At 44.2% G+C, this 26,157-nt stretch overlaps 1 protein-coding gene across 4 annotated transcripts in view; it reads right to left on the reverse strand.

The window, feature by feature from the left end:
* Positions 1 to 26,157, reverse strand: part of FLT1 (fms related receptor tyrosine kinase 1) — a 196,101-nt gene that overhangs the window by 21,740 nt on the left and 148,204 nt on the right. The window contains exons 16-22 of one of the 4 annotated variants that reach the window (XM_001117928.5): positions 23,234 to 23,340; positions 17,185 to 17,317; positions 12,064 to 12,168; positions 7,653 to 7,766; positions 5,478 to 5,566; positions 871 to 1,027; positions 342 to 439 (exon numbers count right to left, since the gene is read on the reverse strand). In XM_001117928.5, the coding sequence (XP_001117928.4) occupies positions 342 to 439; positions 871 to 1,027; positions 5,478 to 5,566; positions 7,653 to 7,766; positions 12,064 to 12,168; positions 17,185 to 17,317; positions 23,234 to 23,340 (803 nt within the window). Of the gene's footprint in view, positions 1 to 341; positions 440 to 870; positions 1,028 to 5,477; positions 5,567 to 7,652; positions 7,767 to 12,063; positions 12,169 to 14,751; positions 14,963 to 16,444; positions 17,984 to 22,880; positions 23,341 to 26,157 lie in introns of those variants that run through there. The other 3 variants (XR_013407803.1, XR_013407805.1, XR_013407804.1) reach the window with 3 other exon arrangements.

Below are 26,157 nucleotides of genomic sequence, written 5' to 3' on the forward strand. Positions count from 1 at the left end.
GGGCCCCACATGGCTATATTAACAGTTGCTCTCCTATGAAGTCATGTATTGCGATTTGGGCCAGATTTGAAAATACGCCAGAGGGCACTGTGGAGAGCAGATACCAGATTCGTCTAGTCTGACACCTGTGAGTTTTCCCCAGAATTAAGTTCTATCCACCGGTATCCACGACTCCTCATTCTCAAAACTCCTCATATCAGGGCAAATTAAGGTACTTGCAGTGGTGTTTGTTCTACATTTAAGAACACAGGTATCAGCAAATACTAGGAAAAATGAATTTATAGCAAAGGTGTGCGTCCAACCCTGGCAAAGAAGGAAAAACAGTGAACAGCAAGACTGACCTTTCTGGAAGACAGGAACTCCATGCCTCTGGCCACTTGAAAACTGTAAGAAATCAGATCTTCCATAGTGATGGGCTCCTTGTAGAAACCATCAGAATCTGGAAAGCATTAGAACCGTAACTGTTTGTAATGGCTCTTGTTATCCCATCAAATCCCAGTTTATTGGAACAATGTTAGCAAAACATAAAACAAACCAACAAGTAGACCAGAGTTCATTTTTAAGAGTATTTGAGTTTCAACATGAACACCAGAGATTTTTTCCAGGCCTCCAGCCCATTTTATCCAAGCATGGGGGCAGGGGGATGATCCATTAGGATGAAAATGCCTGAGGGGAGAAAACGGTACAGTTCCCTGTCAAAATTAGTAACTCTGTAAATAATCTTAATTCAAATCTTATCTCCTCAGGACATTACCATTCGAGTCTCCCACGGATGTTTATTAGAGTGATAAATAAGAAAAAAATTTCAGAGATGCACAGTATGTTGTAAAAATATCTCAGCGCGTAGGACAGGAAGGAATTAATACCTACCCTCCTCTTCCTCAACATCACTCAGACTTTTATCTTCCTGAAACCCGGAGCTCGCAAAGCTCTCGCTGCTGGTGACACTATCTAGTCTTGGTTTCTTGCCTTGTTCCAGGCCTGGCTCCATTTTTTCTTTCTTAGGCTCCATGTGTAATGCTGCATCCTTTGAAGAGACCAAAAAGGACCCAGGTAAAAAGGAGCTCCAGCACAGCAGTGGGAAACCAGTCCCTCAACTGGCAATTGCCTGATGAGAAATGAGAGCATTTCACTTCTCATAATGGATCGTGAACTAGCGCAGAGGCCCTACAGTGTCCAGGAGCCTGACTACCTCTGGGGTTGCAGAGTCTGTTGTGCTCTTGCCTGGGCTTCTAGACAGCATCTTAGATCAGATAAAAAAAAATTAATAGTGGTGGGTATTTACTGAATGCTTGCTCTGTGTGAGCCGGTATATTAAAAGCTTTAGGTACATTTCTTGTTTAATGTTTCCAAAACAGGTTCAGAGAAGTAAAGTAATCAAATTCACATGCAGCTAATAAAGAGCAAAGCTGGCCGGGTGCAGTGGCTCATGCCTGTAATCCCAGCACTTTGGGAGGCCGAGCCAGGCAGACCACCTGAGGACGGGAGTTTGAGACCAGCCTGACCAATATGGAGAAATCCTGTCTCTACTAAAAATACAAAATTAGCTGGGCATGGTGGTGCATGCCTGTAATCCCAGATACTCAGGAGGCTGAGGCAGGAGAATTGCTTGCACCCAGGAGGTGGAGGCTGCAGTGAGCCGAGATCACGCCATTGCACTCCAGCCTGGCCATGAGAGCAAAACTCCAGCTCAAAAAAAAGCTTAAACCCAGGATTGGTCGGTGCCCACGTCTGTGCCCTTAACCACTCTTCCATGCCACACGCCATCTTGTGAAGGATGACATCACTGAGAGGAAAGGATCCCCAGTGTGCTTGGTGCTTCACTCTGTAACCCCTAGGAGGAGTCATAAGAGAAGGCTATAGTTACCAATTTCCCAGGTTTCCTTGGGGAAGGAGGGAACATGGACATTGCTTTTTTTTCTCTTCCATTCAAAACAAAGATACGAGTTGATTCTAACAAGGGTAGTAATGGCCTTTCACCCTGGACTGCGCATTCAAGCCCCGGTTCATCTGGCTCTTCCATTAATCATGTGATCCTGGGCAAGTCACCTTACTTTTCTGAGTTTCATTATCCTCTTCTGAAAAGCTCTATTATGCTATTATTTTATGATTCATAGGAAAGGAGTTGTCGGTTCTGGGTGTTCATGGGAAACCAGAAAAGATTTTTACTGCCTTTTGTAATTCATCTAGTAACTATGACACTCTAAAAACCTAGCACTTTCAGTGGCTTTATAATTAGACCATGTTCCTAGCTTAGATTCTGCTAGACAGCAATACTGAGGCAGAGGCAGAGGCAGAGAGGGACTGGGGTTCAGTGGTGTCCCTTGATCTATTTGCATGGTATGGCAGTGCTAGGATTAACCCGCCTCCCCCATCCTTCCTGGGCTTTTCTAGAAATGTCACAAAGCAAGAGCGATCCCTCCACTAGAGGGCACAGTAGGAGCAAGCAGAGCACAGGGAGAAAGCTTCCGGAGGGACAGCCCTAACCTAGCCTAAAAGCCAAAAGGGCACCAAGGTTCCCAGTCCCTGAAAAGAGACCTTCCGGGGTTGCAGAGGGAGGCAGGCCTCAGAGTAAATACCCACTGCCATCGCAGGTAGCCCACCTGAGGGCAGGTAAAGACTTTCACTATTTGTTATTGTGTTTCCACAATGCAGTTATATTGGATTCTGTTCATTTGGGGACTGGAATTTTATTTTTCACAAGATCTTTTGTGGGACAGAAGGCATCAGACAAAGCGCTGGCAATAGTGTGGGGAGAAAAATGCTCCACATGCTCACTCAGGGCTCTGCGTGTGAAAACTCTCCCTGGGCAGCCTTCGTCCCCAAGGCACCCAGAAGTCACAGCCTAGGCACGTCCCCAAGGGCCAAAACTCAGGCTCCCACACTCCCTTCCTGACTCCCCATCAATGGTATATTCAGCTCTGCTTATCAGTACCACTTTTGTTAAATAAACGTAATTTACTGAACTCTTGGGACTCTGGCAGAATATAGTGAATTTATTACAAACCATATTTAAGGATCCCAGTTAATTTATTTGGAAAATGAAGTATTCCATTTGCAATTTAGCCTTTTGGTTTTGTCTTTCCTTTACCTTTATCTTCCAAATATGAAAGACAGCCATGGATTTTCCACAAAAACACTAAGCTCCACCAAGTTGCACAGGGAGGCAAATCATTAAATATAGCCAGAGAAGGAAGCAAACTCTTCAAAACAAAGGACGCACAAACCCAAACGTTCCATCCTGCCCAGGTCCCTAGGGTATTCTGCTGGCTTAGCTCTTCCTGAAGTCAGTCCAAAATTTCAGGACTAAGGGGAATTTGTACTGCCCTCAGCCCAAGGCACCACTTTCCACTTTTTCTTATACTTTTTTCACCTTATTTAGTGTGGTGCACAGAAAAGGCAGTGGAGGAGGAGTCAAGACAGCTGAGTTCTTTCTCCTTCTGACTTCACCTCATGGTAGGTGTGAATCCTTAAGCCAATCACTTGACTTCTCTGAGCATATCTACAGCCTGCGAGTATGAAACAACTGATCACAAAGATCCCTTTCAACTTCAAGATTCTAATTATTAGGCCGGGCACGGTGGCTCACACTTGTAATCCCAGCATTTTGCGAGGCTGAGGTAGGTGGATCACCTGAGGTCAGGAGTTTGACCAGCTTGGCCAACATGGTGAAACTCTGTCTCTACCAAAATATTCAAAAATTAGCTGGGCACTGTGGTGGGCTCCTGTAATCCCAGCTACTCGGGAGGGTAGAGGGAGGAGGATCACTTGAACCCGGGAAACGGAGGTTGTACTGAGCTGAGATCGCACACTGCACTCCAGCCTGGTGACAGAGAGAGGCTCTGTCTCAAAAAAAAAAAAAAAAAAAAAAGAGTTCTAATTATTAGAGGACCTGACTTAAACCTGGGGAAAATGATGTTCTTGCATATATTGCCTGTCTGGTAGAACACCTCTGTCTTTGATTAGATCAAAGTTTGAGGGATGAGAGAATTGGCCAGCTGTCCAGTGGTTCTTATTTGTGTGTGAAGATTCTTGCCCACATTATAAAGATGGACATCATTCTTGGATTTCAGACATTTTATCCACCATGTAGATCAGTGGCACGAAGTTGGACTCACCCAATTTTTCTATCTTAGTAGGTCAATGATGTTGATGATGATAATGACAGTGGTGGTGACGGTGATTAACATTTATTGAATGTTTAACTGAGAGATTTTCATTCTCCCGATAATCCCATCAGCTGGATTCTATTATAAGCTTCATTTAATAAATGAGGGAACTGAAACAGACAGGTTGAGTAATCTGCGTTCCCAGATTTCATGAGAGGTAGAGACAGGATTTGAATCCAGGAAGTCTGACTCCAGAGTCTCAGTGCTTAACCACCACATTACATGGGTTCATCACCAGTGTTGCTGATTACTAGTTAATAATGTTGAATCACTGTCCCTTGGAATTCTTCAGCTCAGAGAAGGACACAGTATTGGTGCCATACGTCACACTGGCAAAGTTTTAGTAAATTATTTCTCCTCCATTCAATAATCTCTTTTTTTTTTTTTTGAGATGGAGTCTCACTCTGTTGCTCAGGCTAGAGTGCAGTGGCATGATCTTGGCTCACTGCAACCTCTGCCTCCCAGGCTCAAGCGATTCTCCTGCCTTAGCCTCCCTAGTAGCTGGGATTACAGGCGCGGGCCACTACGCCTGGCTAATTTTTGTATTTTTAATAGAGACGGATTTTCACCATGTTGGCCAGGCTGGTTTCGAACTCCTGACCTCACAAGATCCACCCGACTCGGCCTCCAAAGTTCTGGGATTACAGGCATGAGCCACCGGGCCGGTCCAATAATGTCTTTTAAACCTTGTTTGCCCTTAGGTCTTGGGTCCACATGTTCCTTTTACTACACAGCTTTTATTTAGGGATAAGGCTGGTTCAGAGTATATGTAGGGATGACATGGGTAGTGAGGGTGTCAGGAAGTGGGAGAAAGGGCAGTAGAAAGGAAAGATAATGCTTTCTGTCCCTAGCCCCATCATTGGTCTACTGCTGATTGTACAAGTCACTCAGTTGATTTAGCCTTAGTCAAAATCTAACCTAATAAATGGAGACAATTATATTAACTATTATTTTCCTTAAAGAAATAAGTGACTTGTATATGTCTGCATGTATATACACATGCACACATACATAGGAAGACAAAGACAGAAAGTTATTGATAGATATTTAGATAGGTGGCTAGTAGATTTACTCTCAAATTATGGCTGCATACACACAAAGGGATCAAATGATTCTCTGTGCTATCCACACTAGAGTGTAACAGATTATCAGGGGGAAAAAAAACATGAAAAAAGGAGAAGCAGCAGAGATTGAGTTTTAAGCTTAATCATTAACAGAACAATACAGGTTTCTCTTGCTTTATGTTGCTACAGACTAAATGAAAACTCATTGCTATCTTTAAAAAACTCCAACTTTTAAAATCCTTACCTTGTTGAGAAAAAATAAGTCACGTTTGCTCTTGAGGTAGTTGGATAGATTTCCATATTTGCAGTATTCAACAATCACCATCAGAGGCCCTGCAGCCAAAACAGCACATGCTCATGCTCAGCCACACCAAGCCAGTCAGCCATTTGCCAGCCTTCAGCCTGCCTGAGAAACCTCAAATCAACCAGCCTTTGTATTAGTGGGGCCGAGGGATGCGATTTAAGGATGAGAGGCCCAAGAATACGGTGACTTTTTCAGTTTAACCTAAGGTGGCGTTTAAAGAACACAATTGAAACAGAAAAAAAAAAAAAAATGGAGGTGGGGGGCAGTGCAGAAGCTTTAGAGAGAAAGGATTAGAAGAAGGAGGACAGAAATACCTTTGAGGAGGGGAGAGGCAAAAGCCAGCCTCTCTGCCTCTTAACCAGACCCTTGCAAGTAGAGGGGCTTCTGGTTACTGTCACACCAGTCCTGGGACTATTAAGCAGCTCCTCCCTCCCTCCCAGGGCAGAGATGGCTACCTGGCCGTCTCTCCCCAGCAGTGTCTGCGCAATTTGCCTTGGGGCTTGCCAGAGTATCTAAAGCAGGAGTCGGCAAACTCTTCTTGTAAAGGTCCAGCTAGTAAACATTTCAGGCTTTGCAGACCAAGGAGCTACTACTCAGTTCTGCCTTTGTAGCTTGGAAACAACCAAACAAGTATAACTGTGCTCCAAGAAAACTGTGAACACAGAAATTTGAATTTCATACAATTTCATGTCATGAAATATTATTTTCATTTTTTATTTTTTTCCCCCAACTATTGAAAAAGGTCAAACCATTTTAAGCTCACAGGCTGACCTTGGTTTGTCAACCCGACCCCGGTCTGAAGGAAGCAAGAGGGTTGGAAAGGAAGTCCAGCTGCACTGTGGCGCCCATGTGGTGCTCTGAAGGCCTCCTCTCTCCTGCTCTGCGTTTCCACTGCGTGCTTGGGCTGGGCACGCAACCCACAAAGCAAGGACCACTTCCGGGTCAAAGGGGAGTGACCCTGGCGCTGCTTCACCCGCCGCCGCCCAGGGCATGCCGGGAGCCCAAAAGCCGCTAGTTCTTTTTTGTGTTATGCAGAAGTTGGGCTGGTCCTGGTGGAGTGGTTTTCTCTTACTATGAGGACACGCTAGAAATCCTGATAGCATCTCATCTTCCCCCTAGGTTCCCGAACGGGAAGTTGCTTCCAGAGTTTTTTATCTCCCCTCTATGGCGGCGGTTGCCGCAGAGCTCGACACCTGCCTGGGGTCCGGCCACTCTCCTCAGAGCTGCTTCCATACTGGCGCCCGGCTGCAGGGAGCTGACGGCCGCGCATGAGGGTAGGCTGTCTCATTATCCCTGGTCAGTTTTACAGATGCAGTTGAGGCGAACAGAATGAGGTTGCCACGACAAAGAACTGGAGAAAATGTTACCGAGGATGACGGAGAAGCAGGCGGAGCCCTGGCCAGGTCCCTCCGACTCTTTCTGGCCTCCCCGGCCGTTAGCGCCTCTCTAACCACCTCTGCCCCTGGCAGATAGGTCTTCCCCAGCTACCCTTCATCCCTGCTACCTCTTTTGAGAGCTGGAGAAAACATCGGCATGCACAGCTCCTTTGCACCTTGCTGGCGCAAACAGTGATCACACATCTACTCTCAAGCTCTAACCCTGCCATACGGAAAGAAAGATCTGCGACAACATGCTGGAGCTGTTAATCATAAAGCACGGCTCTGTCCCTGCTCCCTTGGGTAAGGTCTATCTGCATGGTGGATCTGGAGGGAAGGGCCCCCACATCACCTCCTCCTGGGACCCTACCAGTAGTGATTCATTCATTCCTTTAGGTGAAGCTTCAAGGAATATGCAACCTTCCACCTTTTACCTTGGCTCTGACCACACTTCTTCAAACCCATCCTGAGAGAAAAGTGCCCTCTGCTTGGCCTAGAGCCTGTGGAAGGAGATCTAAAAGGGAGTCCTCTTCAGAATCTTTAAATTAGCTGCACAGGGAAGGGATTTATGGGAGCACCCTTCTGTAGATGCACAAGTTGTTTCTTCTGGAGCTATGAGGGAGGCCATTTTCCCGGAGGCGAGGAAGCACAGTGCCAGGGAGAAGGAGCTTTAAGGCAGAGAACTGTTCTCCCAACCTGTGCAGGGGGAGATGGAGCCGGCCCTCCCCTTCTCCATTACCTCCTTGCTTGGTGCAGGCTCCCAGCAGGTTAACCACGTTCAGATGGTGGCCAATGTGGGTCAAGATTTTGAGCTCAGTCATCAGAGCTTTGTACTCGCTGGCCGTGGCCCCCTCTGTGTGAGAAGCAAGGAAGAGTCAGGGCGACAGGACAATGGGGCTCCTTCCGCCGGAGGCGGCATTCTTGCCCTCCTTGTTTGTCAATGCTCAGCCGGTTGCTTCACTAACTTCCCCACATTCTGCAGAGAGGCCAAGTCTCCAGACTGTTTTCATTACTCCCACCCTCCTGAGCCAACATCCTTTTGATTACAGTTAGGCCCAGCACAGTAGTGGGGTTAGTCACTGGACATTTCCTCTTGGTGGACCTAGTTCTGTTCAGCAATGCGCTGACTCAGAACTGAGCACCTCGTGAAAGTGCCTTCCAAAGGCTTCCCTCTGTCGGAACCAGGTGCAGCAAGAACCCACCAGGCAGGGAGTACACTTCCACGTCCTTTCTTCTCACCTTCTCCCTTTGGAGAGTCACAGAGAAGGAGCACAAGGGGCCTGCCAGGGCAGAATGGCTACTTTTGTAAACATCTTTGTAATGTGTTATTTTCTCCCTATAACCCTTTCCTCTCTGGAGTTCACAGGGTTATCTTGGGTTGTGAGGATCCATAGCATCTGACTTCGACTTCAATCTCAGAGATAAGCATTATCAGTCCAAGAATTAGCAGAGTCTAAAGCCTAAATTGAGTTTGTTCTGTTTGTTCTTATTAGTTAATTTGCAAGGCATTTAAACATTTTAAATTATTTTTAGAAATATAAAAATCAAATAATCTTGCTGTAAAATATTTCAACAATATAAGTTGGAATAAAAAGATACGAAGTAAAATGATCTAGATAAAAAGTGAAAGCCACTCCAACCCACTTGCCTTCTTAGAAGCAGCCACTGTTAATAGTTTGGTGTTCAGACCTTTTTCTATGCATTTATAAATATGGATATTCAATCAGAGGTCCTATATATATATATGAGATCATATACATATATAGTCTATTTTAAAAAATTTGTTTCCTTCCTTTTAATAAATCAGAGACTTTTTCTATTCTTTTTATTTATTTCTATTTTTTATTTTTATTTTTTTGAGACAGAGTCTCACTCTGTCACCCAGGCTGGAGTGCAGTGGTGTGATTTCAGCTCCCTGCAACCTCCTCCTCCTGGGTTCAAGTGATTCTCATGCCTCAGCCTCCCGAGTAGCTGGGATTACAGGTGTACGCCACAATGCCTGGCTAATGTTTGTATTTTTAGTAGAGACAGGGTTTCACCATGCTCCTGACTTCAGGTGATTCACCCGCCCTGGCCTCTCAAAGTGCTGGGATTACCGGTGTGAGACACCGTGCTCAGCACGTTAATCACGTTAATGGTGGCCACTGTGGGCCCATTCTTTTTAATTGATTAATGGTGTCCCTGACATTTAGAGTGTCTGTAGTCTTTTTGCTATTACAATTAATACTGTGATAGTCTTTGTGTAATCTCTGTGCACACATGTAAGTGTTTCTGTAGGACAGTGTCCTGGAAGTGGGTTAGAGGTATGTGCATTTAACATTGTGGTAGATACCAACATGGTATTTCATAAGCACAAATCATTTTTAATAATAACCAGATAAACTCCAAAGCCTGCGCATGGGGTTAGGGCTGGTTTACAGTAGATGCTCAACGAATATTTTGGAATAAATAAACACAATTACTCTTCTTATTTCAGACATGAGTGTAAGGCCTAAAAAGATTAATATTTTTGCTCAAGGACACTTTGAAAGAGCTTTTGACTCATGGCCTTTGTTTCACTTTATGCTTTTTTTGTTTTTTTCTTTTTTTTGAGACGGAGTCTCGCTCCGTCACCCAGGCTGGAGTGCAGTGGCATGATCTCGGCTTATTGCAACCTCCAACCCCTGGGTTCAAGTGATTCTCCTGCCTCAGCCTCTCAAGTAGCTGGGACTACAGGCACCCACCACCACGCCCGGCTAATTTCTGTTTTTTTAGTAGAGATGGGATTTTGCCATGGGCTGGTCTTGGATGCCTGACCTCGTGATCCGCCCACCTCGGCCTCCCAAAGTGCTGGGGTTACAGGCATAAACCACCGTGCCGGGCCATGCCTTTTTTATATCTCCAAGAAACACAAGGCCAATTAATTTAAGCAAGAAAGCTGAATGAATTTTTTTTTAAGGAATTTTATAGAGTGGGTGATTTGGCAGTCTTTTATAATCAATGCTGATGGCTAAAAAAAAAAAAAAGAAATAGGCATTTATGAAGACACGACACATGCACTCTGTATTACATAGAAGAGATTCTCTGAGCCTTTAAAAAAAAGCTGAGCTACAGTGGCTCACGTCTGTAATCCCAGAACTTTGGGAGGCTGAGACAGGAAGATTGCTTGAGCCCAGGAGTTTGAGACCAGCCTGGGTAGGATGGTGAGACTATCTCTACACAAAAGTTTTTTTTTAATTAGCTAGGTGTGATGGTGTGAGCCTGTAATCCCAGCTACTTGAGAGGCTGAGGTGGGAGGACTGCTTGAGCCTGAGAAGCAGAGACTGCAGTGAACTATGATCATGCTACTGTACTCTAACCTGGGTGACAGAGTAAAACCCTGTCTCTTAGGGAAAAAAAAAAAATCTCAAGTTAGAATCTTCTTTCAAACTCATTCGTCTCCCTATAACCCTTTCCTCTTTGAAGGAAAAAAACCAGGCTCTGGTTCAGCTTGCTGTATTTATAGGCAGGGCCACAGGAGTTATCTTGGATCCCCAACAGACTAGTGTGGCCATCAAAGCTGCCTCTCCTAGAGGACAATTTGTGGCAGCAAGAAGGGAAATGGGACTAGCTGAGGAAACAGTTGCTTCCAGATTTAGTTTCCACCTATCTCTAGGTTGGATACTGGATTGCCTCCATAAACCAGGCCAGGATCATTTTCAGGGTTTTGGAGCAGTGGGCCAATTCCAGGAGGCCAGACCTCTGCAGCCCCTCTTTTGTGGCAGACTGGTGTGGAGGAAAGAGCACTGCATTCAAAGCTGGAAGACTTTCGCACACGAACCCTGACTTACACTGAGCAGCTGTGTGGCCTTGCAGAGGCTCTTTAACCTTTCTTGGCCATGTTTCCTCATCTGCAAACAGGATAATAATGTCTACCTCACAAAGCTGTTGAAAGGACATAAGAAAAATGGCCGTTTCATATGGTTCAGCCTAATATGAAAAGCATCTAGTCTGGTGCTTTCTAGTTGATGCCTCTTCTCTTCAGAATCTGGGGTTCTTGAGGGGAGGGTGCTAGCATGCCTCTATTTTGACAGAAATACCTGCCATCGTCTGGGAAGTCTACTCCAAACAAAAGTTCTGACTTGTGGATGCCAAACTCCTTCCCAGACTACTTTCAGAGTAGAACTGGCAGGTTCTTTGCAGAGTTTTATTAGTTTTTTCTTGAGGAGTACAGCCTTTTGAAGTTGAAAATATATTTACATGGGCCTTTTGAAATAATGGAGTTATTGCTAGAAGATTAAGAACTTTGAAGTCTCTCTACGCAAACAGCCCTTTCTCCTGGAGCCTGTACTAGGTACCTGTGTAGTTGGACTCACAGCTTGCTGGGCTTCAAAATCTCCCAGCAATATCCTGGAGACTTTGGAAAGTTAAAAGCTGCTTTTTGAGTTTTCAGTTCTGTTGAATTGAAGCATCATAAAATTCCATTACAGATGAGGAAATGAAGTAGTTTCTACACTGTAAAGGACCTGTGAGTCTTTGAGACATTTGGTTCACACAATTTTCACTGATTTTCATTTTCAATCTGTCTTTGGTGTTGGGCATAAGTCACTGTGTGATTTGGTTCTACCTCCCAGTGCTTCACAGAGTAGTAGTATGTTTCAACACTAGAAAGATAATTCAGTTTTTCAAATTGCTAAAGAGGAAATGTTTTATGGCTGAGGTTGTTAGTATAAAATAGTTTAGAGTTCTGGTCAACTCAATTGTTCTAGCTTTATAGTTTTACTTTATAGTCAGGTCAAGCCCAAGCAAAGCCATTGGGATTTAGGATGTGCTGCTAAGTTTCCATTACAGCATCACAGTGGATCATGCCAAAATTTGAACCTGCAGTTACAATGGGCTTAAGTCCCTTGTTGTCTACAGTCTGTGATGTGAGAAGAGAAAGACCTTTGAGGTGACAGAGATCATTTTCCTGTGGACTGTGCTGGATTGTTCCATTTACAAGGTTTATTCTGAGCTCGTGCTGGCCTAATGTAAAACTCATGAGCAAAGAGGCCTCTAGCAGTAGAAGAAAATTATGTGGCCGGGGCAGGAAAAGCTTGTGTCTGTTCCCAGGCTATATCTAACTTGTACCAACATTTAGGAAATGCAAAATGGTGATGCGTCAGTTGAAAGCCAAACTACAGCATACATACCTTTCAGCATTTTCACAGCCACAGTCCGGCATGTAGGTGATTTCTTAATGCCAAATGCTGATGCTTGAACCACTTTTCCAAAAGCCCCTCTTCCAAGTGATTTGCCTACAATGAAGAGAAGACAGTGGTTTGTTTGCCAAAGCAATAGGGTGAATTTAAGTCTTTTTCAGGAAGGAAATGCCTTTTCCTATGTGTGCATGTGAGGCATGGAATCTCCAGTGAACTGACCCTAAAAGAGACAAAGTAAGGGACTTGTTTCTGGAGCCTCTTCCTTTCAACTCTTAACTCTGTTCCTGAGGCCCCACATCCTTCAGAGATAGAGTAAGTCCCTAGAAGGCATTCAGTGAAGGGAGATGTCCAGTTTCCTTTCCACAAGGTCCTCACATAGGAGAGATGGGACCAAGTCCGTTCCATTGTTTGATAACATTATGGCCAAGAAGACTTCCCTGTGTGGAACCTAAGCTCTTTTTCTTGCCATTTGCAGTCATTTTCTCTCATCTGTTTTCAGCAAAAAGGGAGAAATAGAAAATGGTGGTTACTACTGTGGATTATAATAAAGCTCATAACTTTCAAATAATCACTAAGTCATTTCTCCGACTTCCCTACCAGGCAAAATATTCCCAGTCTTTCTAATGTGTCTTATATGAATATTACGAATCCTCATGGTTCAGCACAAGAGCCTGGTCAACTGCTGGTAGAGATTGGTTTCAGCCCCGGAGAGGTAGTTGCTAAATGCAATAACCAAGCAAGGTTTCTTCCATGGTCTCCATAATGCTATGCTCTAATGACTGTTAATATGTTTCCTTCCCTGTCCTAGAATGAGCCCCCCTGAGTAAAGCGGGGCAAGGACCATGTCTGAATCTTCCTTGAACCTAACTTGGTGCCTGGTGCTATCTGTTATTACCGTATATTGCTGCCCAATGGAGAGTAGTGTTCAGGAATTTGTGGGATGCACAAAGCGAGTCTCCTAGTCATAGGTAACTAGAGGGGCCCGTGGGATAGAGACCCTGAGATTGATGCCCTTTGGGGAGGGCACTCCCTGGAGTACCCTAAGCTACCTTTTATATCGGGGAACTTCCTTTTGCACATCAGGAAACAGCTCAGTAGAACCCAGAGAAATGGTACCCCTCTAGCATGATATGCTCAAAGAAGAGTAAGTGAAATAAGTCACTCTTTTTTGGCTCTTCTTGGGGGAAGGGGAAATGACAGAATACCATGGGTTGGTTAAAACTATTATAAATCCTGGCAGTTAGACTGTTAATTTAACACAACCCCTCCTTTCCCAACCAAGTGCTCTTTCTTAGACCTGTCTGATAATGTGCCTTCAGTTAATTAACCTTCTTTCCTTTCTTCCCTCCTCATACTCCCCTCCCTTTCTCCAAAGGACATTTTTGTTTGTTTGTTTGTTTGTTTCTTGTAGTTTGTAATGAAGCTTTGCTTCTTCCTCATCATATTAGAAGCTTTCTACTTTTATGCCCAACTACTGAGTGACAAAAATGTCTTTACCTTGCTCTGCTTAATGTCTTCCACTACCCACCACCCCAGGTGTCCAGTTAGGATGTATGAAAATTTCAGTTATACCAGTGTCATCATTAGGGCCTCTGTGTGGCTGTCTGCAGGGACATGCTCTGCATTCAGAGGGAACACCAGAGAGATGACACGTTTCTCTTTTTGTGAAACATGCTCCTGTGGTGATTACTAAATGACATTCCTCCCAGAGCATGCAACATGGGCAGAGCTACAGCCTCTGCTTCCTTCTTCGTGTAAAATTGTCCAAGAAATAGACCAGGATGGGGACCCTTGAGTTGAAATAAAAGAGCCTTCAGTGGATCCTGAAGGTGCTACATCTGAAAATCAGGTGTGGGAACAGCGCTGGCAGATGCCTTCTCTATACTAGTAAAAACTAGTGCATTTTGGTTGCAGGTTTATTCCTTGTTTTATTTGGAATAAAAAATCAATGTTTTTCTTCCACAGTGCCTTCTGCCATCTAAAAAGAAAAGTGTCCTGAGCCTGAGAAATATCCGGATCTTTTCTCCTCACACTCCTAAGACTCTTGAATGTTTGGGGTAAGTGGCATCCTTTGCACTTTCCATAGTTTCAGCCCCCACATCCCGTCACAACACACTTTATTTTAACAAGTGTTTGGGACTTTGCTTCTTATCAGTGAGAATAAACTGGCTTTCATTTGGCTTCCTTCAGTCTTTTCATTTATTCTCTTGGAAGCCGACTGCTGCCTCATAAAACAGCATGAAGCTGTTATGGGCTCCTTAGTCATCTGATGTGTTGGAATCCTTCTGCAGACCCATGGTTCCAGTTTCAGGGGAGCCCAATTGCATCAGACTTGACCTCACCTGATCCTTCTTTTCCCTTAAAATTCTCCTCAGTGTTTCCTGGAATGCCACTAACTAGCTCGGAAGTGTGCTAGGTCATTCCCATACAATGCAAGGATATTGGAATCTCCTCCAAGAATGTTTTGGCCTGGCCAGGGGCCCTGGACACTGGGGAGAGTGCATGGCAGCATGGGCTGGGCTGTCTCTGGCATTCAGGGCTGGTCTTACAAGAGGCAGCACCAGCCCAGGCACCATTCGCTTGCCAAACTCCAGACTACCTGTATGGTCAGCTATGTTAGGTAATTCTGACTTTTGATTATTTTCCAATAGAAAGATGCAATGTTGAACATTCTTCTTCTTTTTTTTTTTTTTTTGGAAATGGACTCTCACTCTGTCTCCCAGGCCAGAGTGCCGTGGCATGATTTCGGCTCACTGCAACCTCCACCTCCCGGGTTCAAATGATTCTCCTGGCCCAGCCTCCTGAGTAGCTGGGACTGCAGGCACGCATCATCACACCTGACTCATGTTTGTATTTTTAGTAGAGACATGGTTTCACCATGTTGGCCAGGCTGGTCTCAAACTCCTGACCTCAGGTGATCCACCTGCCTCAGCCTCCCAAAGTGCAGGGATTACAAGCGTGAGCCACCAACTGGCCTATTCTAACTTTAATAAATTTATAGGAGCTGAATTCTCTCCTAAGTTCTGTGATAAATTTATAGAAGCTGAATTCCCTCCCATGGGTTAGTGAGGAATCATTTTTTTTTAAAGGTTCCTTTTGTTCTTGGATTTCAGGAATTTTAGTGGTAGCAACACCTTTGACCCAAGCTCCAACTGCATCCATCTATCAGGTACTATAAATTCCAACCTCACTCACTAGGGCTGCTGATAGCAACCAACACAGTAGACACAGCTGAAACCAGATATAACCTTGTGTATTTCTCTACATTTACAACGCCAGTATAACTGCCAGTTAAAACAGCCTTTTCTCTCTATCTGGACATAATCTGGGTTATTTTCAGTTGCTAGACATTACTTCAAATTACTTTGTCATTTATTTGGCTTAAGAAATAAACAAGTCTTGGGCCTCCTTGCTCCCACGGTAATCAATCAGAGGAGTATACCTCCGGGCCTTGCAGCCACACTCTGCATTGAAAGACAAAGTTAGCAGACTTGACACACTTTTTCTCACCCATCAGAGACACTCAAATGGACATTAGCCAAATCCTAGCATGTGGCAACTCTGGAAAGGAAAAGAGCGATAAGAATGATCTTTAACAAGGAGACTGAAAATCATAATCCTGAAATGGGAATATTTAAACCCACAGAGCCCCAGGGGAATTCTGGCAGAGGATTAGCAATCTGTGATGCGGTGTGGATCGCAATGATACTAGGAAGGAATGAAGCAATGGGACAGAAAGCTCATGTGTCCTGTACTGGAAGAAGCACGTTTGATTATGACTAATAACTCTGGAAAGCAATGTGGGCTGAGAATGGCTCGTGGTTGTGGGAAAATTATCCCCTATTTCCTGCCGAGGTCACTGAGGGGCTGGGCTAGCTGCCATATAATTAAGACTTGCAGAAGGAACTCATCCAGTGTGCCACCTGCCCTTAACTACTCTAAATGTAGTTGAGTTTTTCTCCCGTCCACAGCCATTGCTGGCTCTCTCCTGTCTCTCCAGCTTTTAACTGATTTCCAAGTTTCCTCCCCAAGCCAAATAGAACACGCTCCTGAGGCCAGTCCTTTCTCAATGTAAGCAGAATCATTTCAAAGCCCAAGAGAAAAACAAAAGCCATTTTCCCCTCTCTGCCCCCTACATCCCTCACCCCAGTATCATTTGCTTGTAAGGAAAGGGGCGATACTGTTGAATTTGGAACAACAGGCTCTCCACACTGAGAGTGACAAGCTCCAAGAATACCGGATCCACAATCTGTTTTCCTTGTTTCAACTACTAATGACTCTGGCATACACAGGAGTGAGTGGAAAACTTTCAGAAGCCACAATCCAAACATTTTGGGTAGGAGTAATTGAGGTTTCAATTGTTTTGTAGCACCAGAGGCTGGAGATTAATGGACTTTGTGACGTCTGAGCTGGAGGAACTGGAAGGTAGGCTGCGGGAAAGCACATTTGCCTGCTGTTTATAGCATCTGTGCTACCTGGAAAACAACAGTCTTTGCTCTTCAAAAGTGAAACTTAAATGACTCCTCTAGGGCTTTCTACTTGGTCTGGACATTCCCAGGAAAATTGAAGTATGTAATTTGTGGATTTGTGCAGAGGGTTTTTTTGATCCATGGCCTTGAAGAGCACCAACTCTTTCACCAAATGTTTGATTTCACTGTTCCTTGCCACCCTCAATTACGTTCTGGATCACATATTTCTAATCCCTCAACAGTTTCATTACGTAAGAGTACGTGTACTTGTAAGCCTCCCGTTGGAACACCTCTCTCCCTGTCCCCCTTCACTTATCACTTTTGCGCCTATCTCCAGAGTGAGCCTTTGAGGGAAGAGATGCACACACCTTTGCATCTCCAGTGCTTAGACCAGTGTCTGCTGCTCAGAGAAGGTGCCCAATAACTGTTGAATGAACAAACAGGTGCTGCCTGTCACCTTGTACTGTTATCTGAGCATTGCTTTGGAATTATTTACTTTTGTGTCCATCTCCCTTGATGGTTTGTGAGCAGCTGGAGGGTAGAATCCCAGGTCTGGTTTACTTTTGTATCTCTCAAAGCACAGTGCTTTGAATGTAATATGTACTCAGTATAGGTTTATAAATCTGTTGAACAAGTATCTTACCCAGTTTAAGTCTCTCCCGGGCAAACTCCCACTTGCTGGCATCATAAGGGAGCCGCTCACACTGCTCATCCAGGGGAACTTCATCGGGGTCCATTATAATTGATAGGTAGTCAGTCTTTATTTCAGAAGAAGACTGAGAAATAAAGAGATCTCAAAGTCATTAAGAAGAAAACAACTTTACGAATCCTGGATATTCAGTTAACATCCACTGTTTTATTTGGGATCATTTGGTTGAAACTGTGTGGCCAGGTACAGAAAGTACTTCTCCACATTCACATACAGTCATCATACTTAAGTGTGCAATTTCTATTAAACAACTCCTTACTATTCCCACACTACATTTCTGTAATGTGAGCTCTACCATCCTATCTTGGATAACATGCGCTCAAACTCTCCAGTGACCTTATGTGTTGTACTTGATCTTAAACAATTATATGATGGTCTTGCTAAAAAATGCAAAGCATTTTTATAAAGTCATTCCAAACAATGACTAAAAATAACTTTCCATGGCCATCTTGTATAAGCAGAAATATACATTACAGATGCGCCAACAGTCGGGTGCATTGTGGCTTTTCTACATATATAGGAAAGGCAAGAAGTGGCAAAGTAAACCCAGGATCCCTGGGGCACTGAAAGGCACATTTCTTACGAAGTGTTTACACTTTCAGAAGGCCTGACCTCTTAGTTGCTTCAGCTATCTGGAAAGGTTGTAGCTGAATCCTTAGTGAGATTAGAGTAAGGTTTACCTTCTGTAAGAAATGGAAGTTGAGGCCATATGTGGTGGCCTGTAATCCCAGCACTTTAAGAGGCTGAGGTGGGCGGATCACCTGAGGTTAGGAGTTCTAGACCAGCCTGGCCAACGTGATGAAACCCCGTCTCTACTAAAAATACAAAAATTAGCCGGGTGTGGTGATACACGCCTGTAGTCCCAGCTACTCAGGAGGCTGAGGCAGGAGAACTGCTTGAACCCAGGAGGCGGAGGTTGCAGTAAGCCAAGATGGCGCCACCGTACTCCAGCGTGGGTGACAGAGTGAGACTCTGTCTTAAAAAAAACAAAATTGATTATTTCAAAGGTCAAGGAGTAAATATGGTATAAGACTTACACACAAGCCACATTCTGAGTTCCTTTGGCCATTGGTAGGATGTCAAGTGAGTAAGGCAGACATCTGCCTTGAAGTGCTTTTTTATCTTGGTAATGCAAATCAAGCCCAGAAAATACCCTTTATTTCAGATCATAGATAAGTGGATTTACATTTAATGTTTTAGATTCGTATCAATGGGGGTATTTCCTGTTAATGGGCAAATTTCTAGAATTGATGACTGCATTTCTGTGGGCAGACTCTTGGATAGGATGGAAAGGAAGTATGTTTTCCCATATAACTCTTGGCCAGTTATGTAAACTTCATTTAAATGAGTTTTGAGGCCCTTCCTTTTGGTGCTTTTCCCTAAATAGGATCAGAGTTGGAATAGAGAAGACAACCACTCCATACACACCATTTCACACCCACCCGCATTCTTCAGCCCTTACTCACTCTGTTCTGGGCTGTCACAGCTCACCTCATCCATCACTCGCAATCATTCTCCTTCTCACAAAAATTATCACTAAAATGTGTGACAAATAGCTCAAGGCAGAAAGGTTTGCTTGGCCTCCGTAAAGGATGAGAAGCAAAAAACAATATGGAACATGTTTGTCACGAACTGTGGTTGCCTTTGGTGTTAGACTATGAGGGTCCGGCCTGCCAGACACTCTGTGAAGAGTATGAATTCCTATACCAGGGTACTGGGTGCCCATTAGAGAAGCTGCTGTAGTAGTAGGTTTTATGACTAAACTTTTTAATGTCCAGTATACCCAAAGCCCTGAGAAACAATCTCCAATCCTCAACAGAGCATAGGATAGCTGAAACCTCGCAAGGGACATCTTGGGCTCATGTGGGGTGTGTGGGGAGGGTGGCAGTAGTGTTGACAGAGGCAGGGGAATAGGCAGTGGTAGGCAGTCTCCCATGTGGCACCCATGGAATTTTATGGTTTATCTCAATAAGGCAGGTGAGAGGAGACACCAAACAAACCTTAAGTGAGGGCTTTGAGGAGACTGTGATAGTAAAATGTTAGTTGGCAAATATTTATTCTTTCAATTGACATTAACACTGAGCAGCTACTAGGTGCTTGGCATGGAGGCTGCACAGCTAATTGCTTCAAAGCCCAAGCATGGGGGCCGAATACCTGGGTTTGAATCACAGGTCAACTTCTGCCCACCCACACACATAACTGTGGGCAAGCAGCCCTCTAACTTTAGTTTTCTTATCTGTAATAATGGTACTTATCTCATAGGGTTGTTGTGAATATCAAATGAAATAATCATTTGAAGGCTATTAAGAGCAGGGCCTGGTATGCAGTAAGCAACAATGAATGTTAGCTATAATTATAACAATAAATGTTAGCTATAATTATGCAAGGTGAGGATAAAAAGATAAAATGCCGTCTTTATCAATGAGGAATTTACATTGTCATTAGAGGAACCACGTGGAAATATTTTTGGATGTCTTGTTCCTTTTTGCCTCTCCTAATCCCTTTCAAGTTTTATAGGCATTCTGTTTTTGAGATAATGATCTCTTGCTCTCATTCTTTCTTATTGACATCAAAATTTCACAGAATTTTAGAAATAGAAGGGACCTCTTCAATCTAGTCCCAACGTACCTTTTCAGTTTTATTTTTGTTATTTTTTATTTTTTTTAGATGGAGTCTCGCTCTTGTTGCCTAGGCTGGAGTGCAGTTGGTATGATCTCGGCTCACTGGAACTTCTGCCTCCTGGGTTCATGTGATTCTCCTGCCTCAGCCTCCCGAGTAGCTGGGATTATAGGCGCCTGCCACCACGCCCAGCTAATTTTTGTATTTTTGGTAGAGACGGGGTTTTACCATGTTGGCCAGGCTGGTCTCAAACTCCTGACCTCAAGTGATCTGCCCGCCTCGGGCTCCCAAAGTTCTGGGATTACAGGCGTGAGCCACCGTGCCCAGCCCCTTTCCAGTTTTATTTCTCCTGTGCTCCTCTATGCTAAATAACCAGACTACTTCCCCGCTCTGGGGAGTAGGAAGGACTAGGGCGGGCTGTTTTTCTGCTTCTTTCCTTCCAGCTACAGCCTTCAAAGTCTGTCTCAAGCCTCGCTTTCTCGGAAGTTTTTTCTCCCCTTCTCCTCCTTTGAACTCCTATAGCCTTTGTACCTCCCTTGCAGATTTGGCAAGTTTTGCTTCTGTTAGATGTATTTCCCTATATGGTGTATCTCCCCTTTCAAAACTATTGTGTGATCTTTGTTTCCTTCTCAAGCAGTGGACTTAGTTGTCATGTCTCAAAATCAGTCACTCCAAATGGCAAAAGCCTGATGTTAAACATTTACCATAGAGGATGGCTGCTGGCTTTGTCTCTCATACCAACACTATAAAGTATATCTTATTGGTTGTAAATATCAAATCTAAGGTCAAATAGCCTGGGTTCAAAACTAAGGTCCAACCATAGTGACTTTGGATCAGTTAACTTTATCTTGCTGAGCCTCAGTTGCCCTCTCTATAAAATTGGAATAATAATATATTTACCTTTTCATATTTTTGGAATAATTTATTGACATAATACATAAGAGCTTCCCATAAGACCTGGCATATTAATAAGGGCTAATCTCTAGAAATTGAGGAGGCCTTCTGATCGAGTCCTACTTCCCAAATATACCTTGACTCTAATCATTTAGTCAGAGGCACCATAATTTCGTTCCTTCTTTTCTCTTTGTTTTTTTTGAGACAGAGTCTCACTGTGTCACCCAGGCTGGAATGCAGTGAACTCCTGACCTCAGGTGATGCATCCACCTCGGCCTCCCAAACTGTTGGGATTAGGATTACAGGCGTGAGCCACTGCGCCTGGCCACGACTATACTTTCTTTCTTTTCTTTTCTTTTCTTTTTTTTTTTTGAGATGGAGTTTCACTCTTGTTGCCCAGGCAGGAGGGCAATGGGGTGATCTTGGCTCACTGCAACCTCCGTCTCCTGGGTCCAAACCACTCTCCTGCCTCAGCCTCCTAAGTAACTGAGATTACAGGCGCCTGCCACCATGCCAGGCTAATTTTTTGTATTTTTAGTAGAGACAGGTTTTCACCATGTTGGCCAGGCTGGTCTCGAACTTCTGACCTCAGGTGATCTACCCTGAGTGCCGGGTGTCCCAAAGTGCTCGGATTACAGGTGTGAGCCACCACGCCCAGCCTGCCACCATAATTTCTTTTCTTTTCTTTTTTTTTTGAGATGGAGTCTCACTCTGTTGCCCAGGCTGGAGTACAGTGGTGTGATCTCGGCTCACTGTAAGCTCTGCCTCCCGGGTTCACGCCATTCTCCTGTCTCAGCCTCTGAAGTAGCTGGGACTACAGGCACCTGCCACCACGCCCGGCTAATTTGTTGTATTTCTAGTAGAGATGAGGTTTCACCCTGTTAGCCAGGATGGTTTTGATCTCCTGATCTTGGATCCACCCACCTTGGCTTCCCAAAGTGCTGGGATTAGAGGCATGAGCCACCATGTCCGGCAGCCACCATAATTTCTTACCTGGACTGCTATGAAGTCTTCTACGAGGTGCCTCTCTATTCATTATTCCCCCCACAACCCCCAGTCCATTCTTCTCACAGTAGCCAAAATAATTTTTCCAGACATGTATCTGTCACACTAGGCACCCCACTCCCCCATCCCTTCCTTAGCCTGACATACCTTTCTTCCCCAAGGCTTCCCATTGCTTTTAGAATATAGACCAAATTCCTCACCATGGCCTACAAGACCCTGCCTGGCCAGGCCTTGCCGCCTTCCCTTTCCATTCCTTGGCAGCCTTACTTCATACCTTGTTCCTCCTGTTCTCCACACTGTAGCCCTGGCCTTCTGTCAGTCTCTCCTTCTCACCATGTTCCTCCTCCCCTGCCCAGCCTCCTAAATGCTCTTCCCTCTGCCTACAACACTCCTTCCTCTCTTCCTTACCTTAACACTCCTCTTACACATCTTTTAGGCAGCCACTCTTTCAGTTAATTCAGAGTTGCAGTTTGACATTTGTGTGACTGATTGAAGTCAATCTCCTCTGACTGCTCACTCCAGCATCTGCCCCACTGTCACCAGAGGGCCTTGCACAGGGCCTGGCATGCTGCACTGAGTGGGTATGCAGTAAATATTTGAAGCATGAATGAATGAATGAATGAATGTAAGCTCTTTTCCCACTGGATTTCAGAGAAGCAGATCATATTGCAGACCTAAGTACAGAAATCCGATGTCCTGAATGTCAACCTGGACCTCACACTCTAAAGAACTTAATTTTGTGGTGTGACTGAGAGAGTATAGAACAAGAGTTCACTTATTTTTACTTCCAATATGTTATGAGAGAAGTCAAAGGTGGGCCTTTCCTTTTTTTTTTTTTTTTTTTTGAGACAGGGTCTCACTCTGTCCCTCAGGCTGGAGTGCAGTGGCGTATGACTCACTGCTCACTTGACCTCCCAGGCTAAAGTGATTTTCCCACCTCAGCCTCCCGAGTAGCTGGGACTACAGGTGTGCACCACCATACCTGCCTAAGTTTTAAAATTTTTTGTAAAGTCAGGGTCTCACTATGTTCGACAGGTTGGTCTTGAACTCTTGGCCTCAAGCGATCCTCCTTCCTCGGCTCCAAAAGTGCTGGGATTACAGTCATGTACCACCATGCCCAGCCTCCTTTTTATTTCTTAGCAGAGAGTGAGGGTTAGGAAATAAAGGTTTCACAGGTCCCACGTTGACTTTAAAGACTCTATTAACATATTTTATATCAAAAATACCTTCTGTCCCTGAGAAGTATTCATCAGTTCATTGTTATGGCTTTTCTGTTGAACACCCCACCTTGTGGTTAGAGACAGTCTGATGATTTATTTTCTTTCTGTGTTCACCAGGTCAGAAACAGGAATGAGAGGAAAGGGAGAGAAAGAGGGTCCAACGTTTGTTTGCCTACTCTAGACATCAGATCAGGCATTTTATAATATATGTAAAAAGGAGCATAGAACATCATCTATGTTCTTACCCTTTTCATTTTTCGGATAAAGAGGGTTAATAGGAGCCAGAAGAGAGTCGCAGCCACACAGGTGCATGTTAGAGTGATCAGCTCCAGATTAGACTTGTCCGAGGTTCCTGGAGAGAAAAAAAATCACAATAGTGGTGCAAAAAAGAAACTCCCAAACTCAGAATCTTTGTGGTTTTATAAAAGAGGCTCAGTTTCCCTAAATGGTTTATCATAGCGAACCCAATCTGCTGCCACAAAATCAGTCTCTGGGACAGATCTCTTACCTACTGAGCCAGGCAATGTACATGAACTCACATAATGAACTCACATAGAAAAGGCTTTCCAGAAATTTTGCTGTCAACTTTTCAAACTTTGTAATTCCAGAAATAGCTAAGTAAAAATCAGAGGAGAAATTAAAAATGGGAAAAAATTAAGGCAGGAACAAAAGCCCATTAAAGTGCTAAATCTGGAATATGTTAAATCTCCCTAATGAGTTTTAGAGGAAACTCTAAAGAAAAAGACAAAATAATGACATAAAAGGGCTCCTTTGGGACTCACAAAATTCTTCAAAGTAGGTTTTAAAAATAAAAATAAATCCAGGACTGCCACAGTTGCCTGTTTGCTCCCTTTGGAACAGCCAGCCCAAGTGCCCACATCCCACTCCCTGTGTCTAGGGCTCTGTTTCTGACTTCATCAGCCAAACTGGGGGGCCTGAGATAGAAGAGGCAATTGCTGGACCTGAATCCTTCCCAGTCATCTTCTCTATCAGAATCACAGAGATCAAAAGCTGAGCACTATTCCTCCAAGACCAAAAAGAAAAGACTTAAAGTATTCAAGTCATGCCTCCAGAGAGGGAACTCTGGAATTTGTAAAGAAATGCCTCCATGGACAAGAACAGTATTGATTCTTGTGAGCAACTTCCCAGGAATTCTAAAGTAATGCCTTTATCCTTTAACTTAATTATAATGAGACAGAAGTGGCTGGGCGTGGTGGCTCGCATCTGTAATCCCAGCAGTTTGGGAGGCTAAGGCAGGAAGATTGCTTGAGCCCTGGAGTTTGAGACCGGTCTGGGCAACATAGCAAGACTCCTTCTCTTAAAAAAAAAAAAAAAAAAAAGATGTGGTAGCACACACGTGTAATCCCAGCTACTCTGGAGGCTGAGGCAAGAGGATCACTTGAGCCCAGGTGTTTAAGGCTGAAGTGAGTGAGCTATGATTGTGCCACTGCACTCCCGCTTGGGCAACAGAGCAAGGCCCTGTCTCAAAAGAGAGAGGGAGAGAAAAAGGGAGAGACAGACAGATAGATGTTTATATTAAGGTGGGCAAAGGACAAGTGAAACTTTCTTTTTAGAAATAATGATGTGGATGACGATCTAATTTGCTGAGCACTTATTATATTCCAAGCATGCAAAACTACCCTATGAAATCGGTGGCAGTAATACTCCAATTTCATACATGAGCACTTCATCTTCGGGGCTATTTGTTTCAATGCAACAAAGATGTATTGAGTTGTACTAGAGGCAAGGTTAGGGGCCGGAGGAGATAGAAAGATTAATGAGGGACGGTTGCCACTCTCAAGGAGCCCATTCAAACCTAACCAAGAGACTTAAGGCAAATACAAAGAAATTAGATTTTAAAAGATTTGGTGGTTGAGGGAATCTAATATATACTACTATCTAATAGTAATCTAATAATACTTTTTTGAAGAGGTGGCATTTGAAATGAATTTTAATCCACAGAGATGAAGGCAGGGGAGGGTATTATAGGCAGAGGAAACAGTATGAGTAAAGACCCAGACCTGGCCAAGTGCGATGGCGCACGACTGTAATCCTAGCACTTTGGGAGGCCGAGATGGGCAGATCACCTGAGGTCAGGAGTTCAAAACCAGCCTGGCCAACATGGTGAAACCCCATCTCTACTAAAAATACAAAAAGAAAATTAGCCGGATGTGGTGGGGGTGGGGCGCACCTGTAGTTCCCAGCTACTCGACAGGCTGAGGCAGGAGAATCGCTTTGAACCCAGGAGGCGGAGGTTAGAGTGAGCTGAGATTGTGCCACTGCACTCCATCCTGGCTGATAGAGTGAGACTCGTCTCAAAACCAAAACAAGACAAAAGACCCAGACCTGTGAAAAGATAGGGAAGTATAATACAAGATACAGGACAGGACCAGACCATAGGGGTTTCTCAGCATCTGTGTGATGGGTTTGATCTAAAGGCTGCAGGCAGTTGGAGCCAAGGTTTCCTGCCCAAATCATAGCAAATACACAAGCTGGAAACCTGAGAATAACAATAATTCATTGGCCCTTATTGAGTGCTTTCTATTCTAGCGACTTTTCTAAGGACCGACATGTATTGATTGTCACCAAAGACTCACAAAAATCCTACAAGCTAGATTATTCCCGTTGTATGATGAATGAGGAAATTGAGACAGAGACAGATTAAGCCTCTTGCCCAAAGTCACACAGCCTGCAAGTGGTGGAGCTGTGATTTTAACCCAGATAATCTGACTGCACATGCTTAACCACTAAGCTTCCAGGAGTACGCCACTTCCTCCTCTCTGATCCTTCCAGCCTTTATAAGCACAGATTAATCACTTCCTATTGGCCATAGTCCCCGCCACAAAGTTATCTTTTAGTCTGGAGTGGAAACTGATTTTTTCTCTCCATCCAGCCCATCACGAAGTCCTGCCCATTCTATTTCCTTGGATCGTTAAATTATCAGCTCTCCTACCCAGCTGTGACTGCCTAAAATAAGGCCTTATCAGTTCTCACCAGGACTACCTCATTGGCCATGGCTCCCTCCAGTCTGCCCTCCACCTCTGCAGCCAGAGTGATCTTGCCAAATCACCAATTTAAAATCCTATTACTCCTCTGTCTAAATTCCATTGTCTGTTCCCTATCACCGTCAGGATGGAAGTCCATATCCTTAAATCCTTTATGCCCAACC

This window comes from Macaca mulatta, chromosome 17, assembly GCF_049350105.2.
Source record: "Macaca mulatta isolate MMU2019108-1 chromosome 17, T2T-MMU8v2.0, whole genome shotgun sequence".
NCBI classification, from domain to species: domain Eukaryota; kingdom Metazoa; phylum Chordata; class Mammalia; order Primates; family Cercopithecidae; genus Macaca; species Macaca mulatta.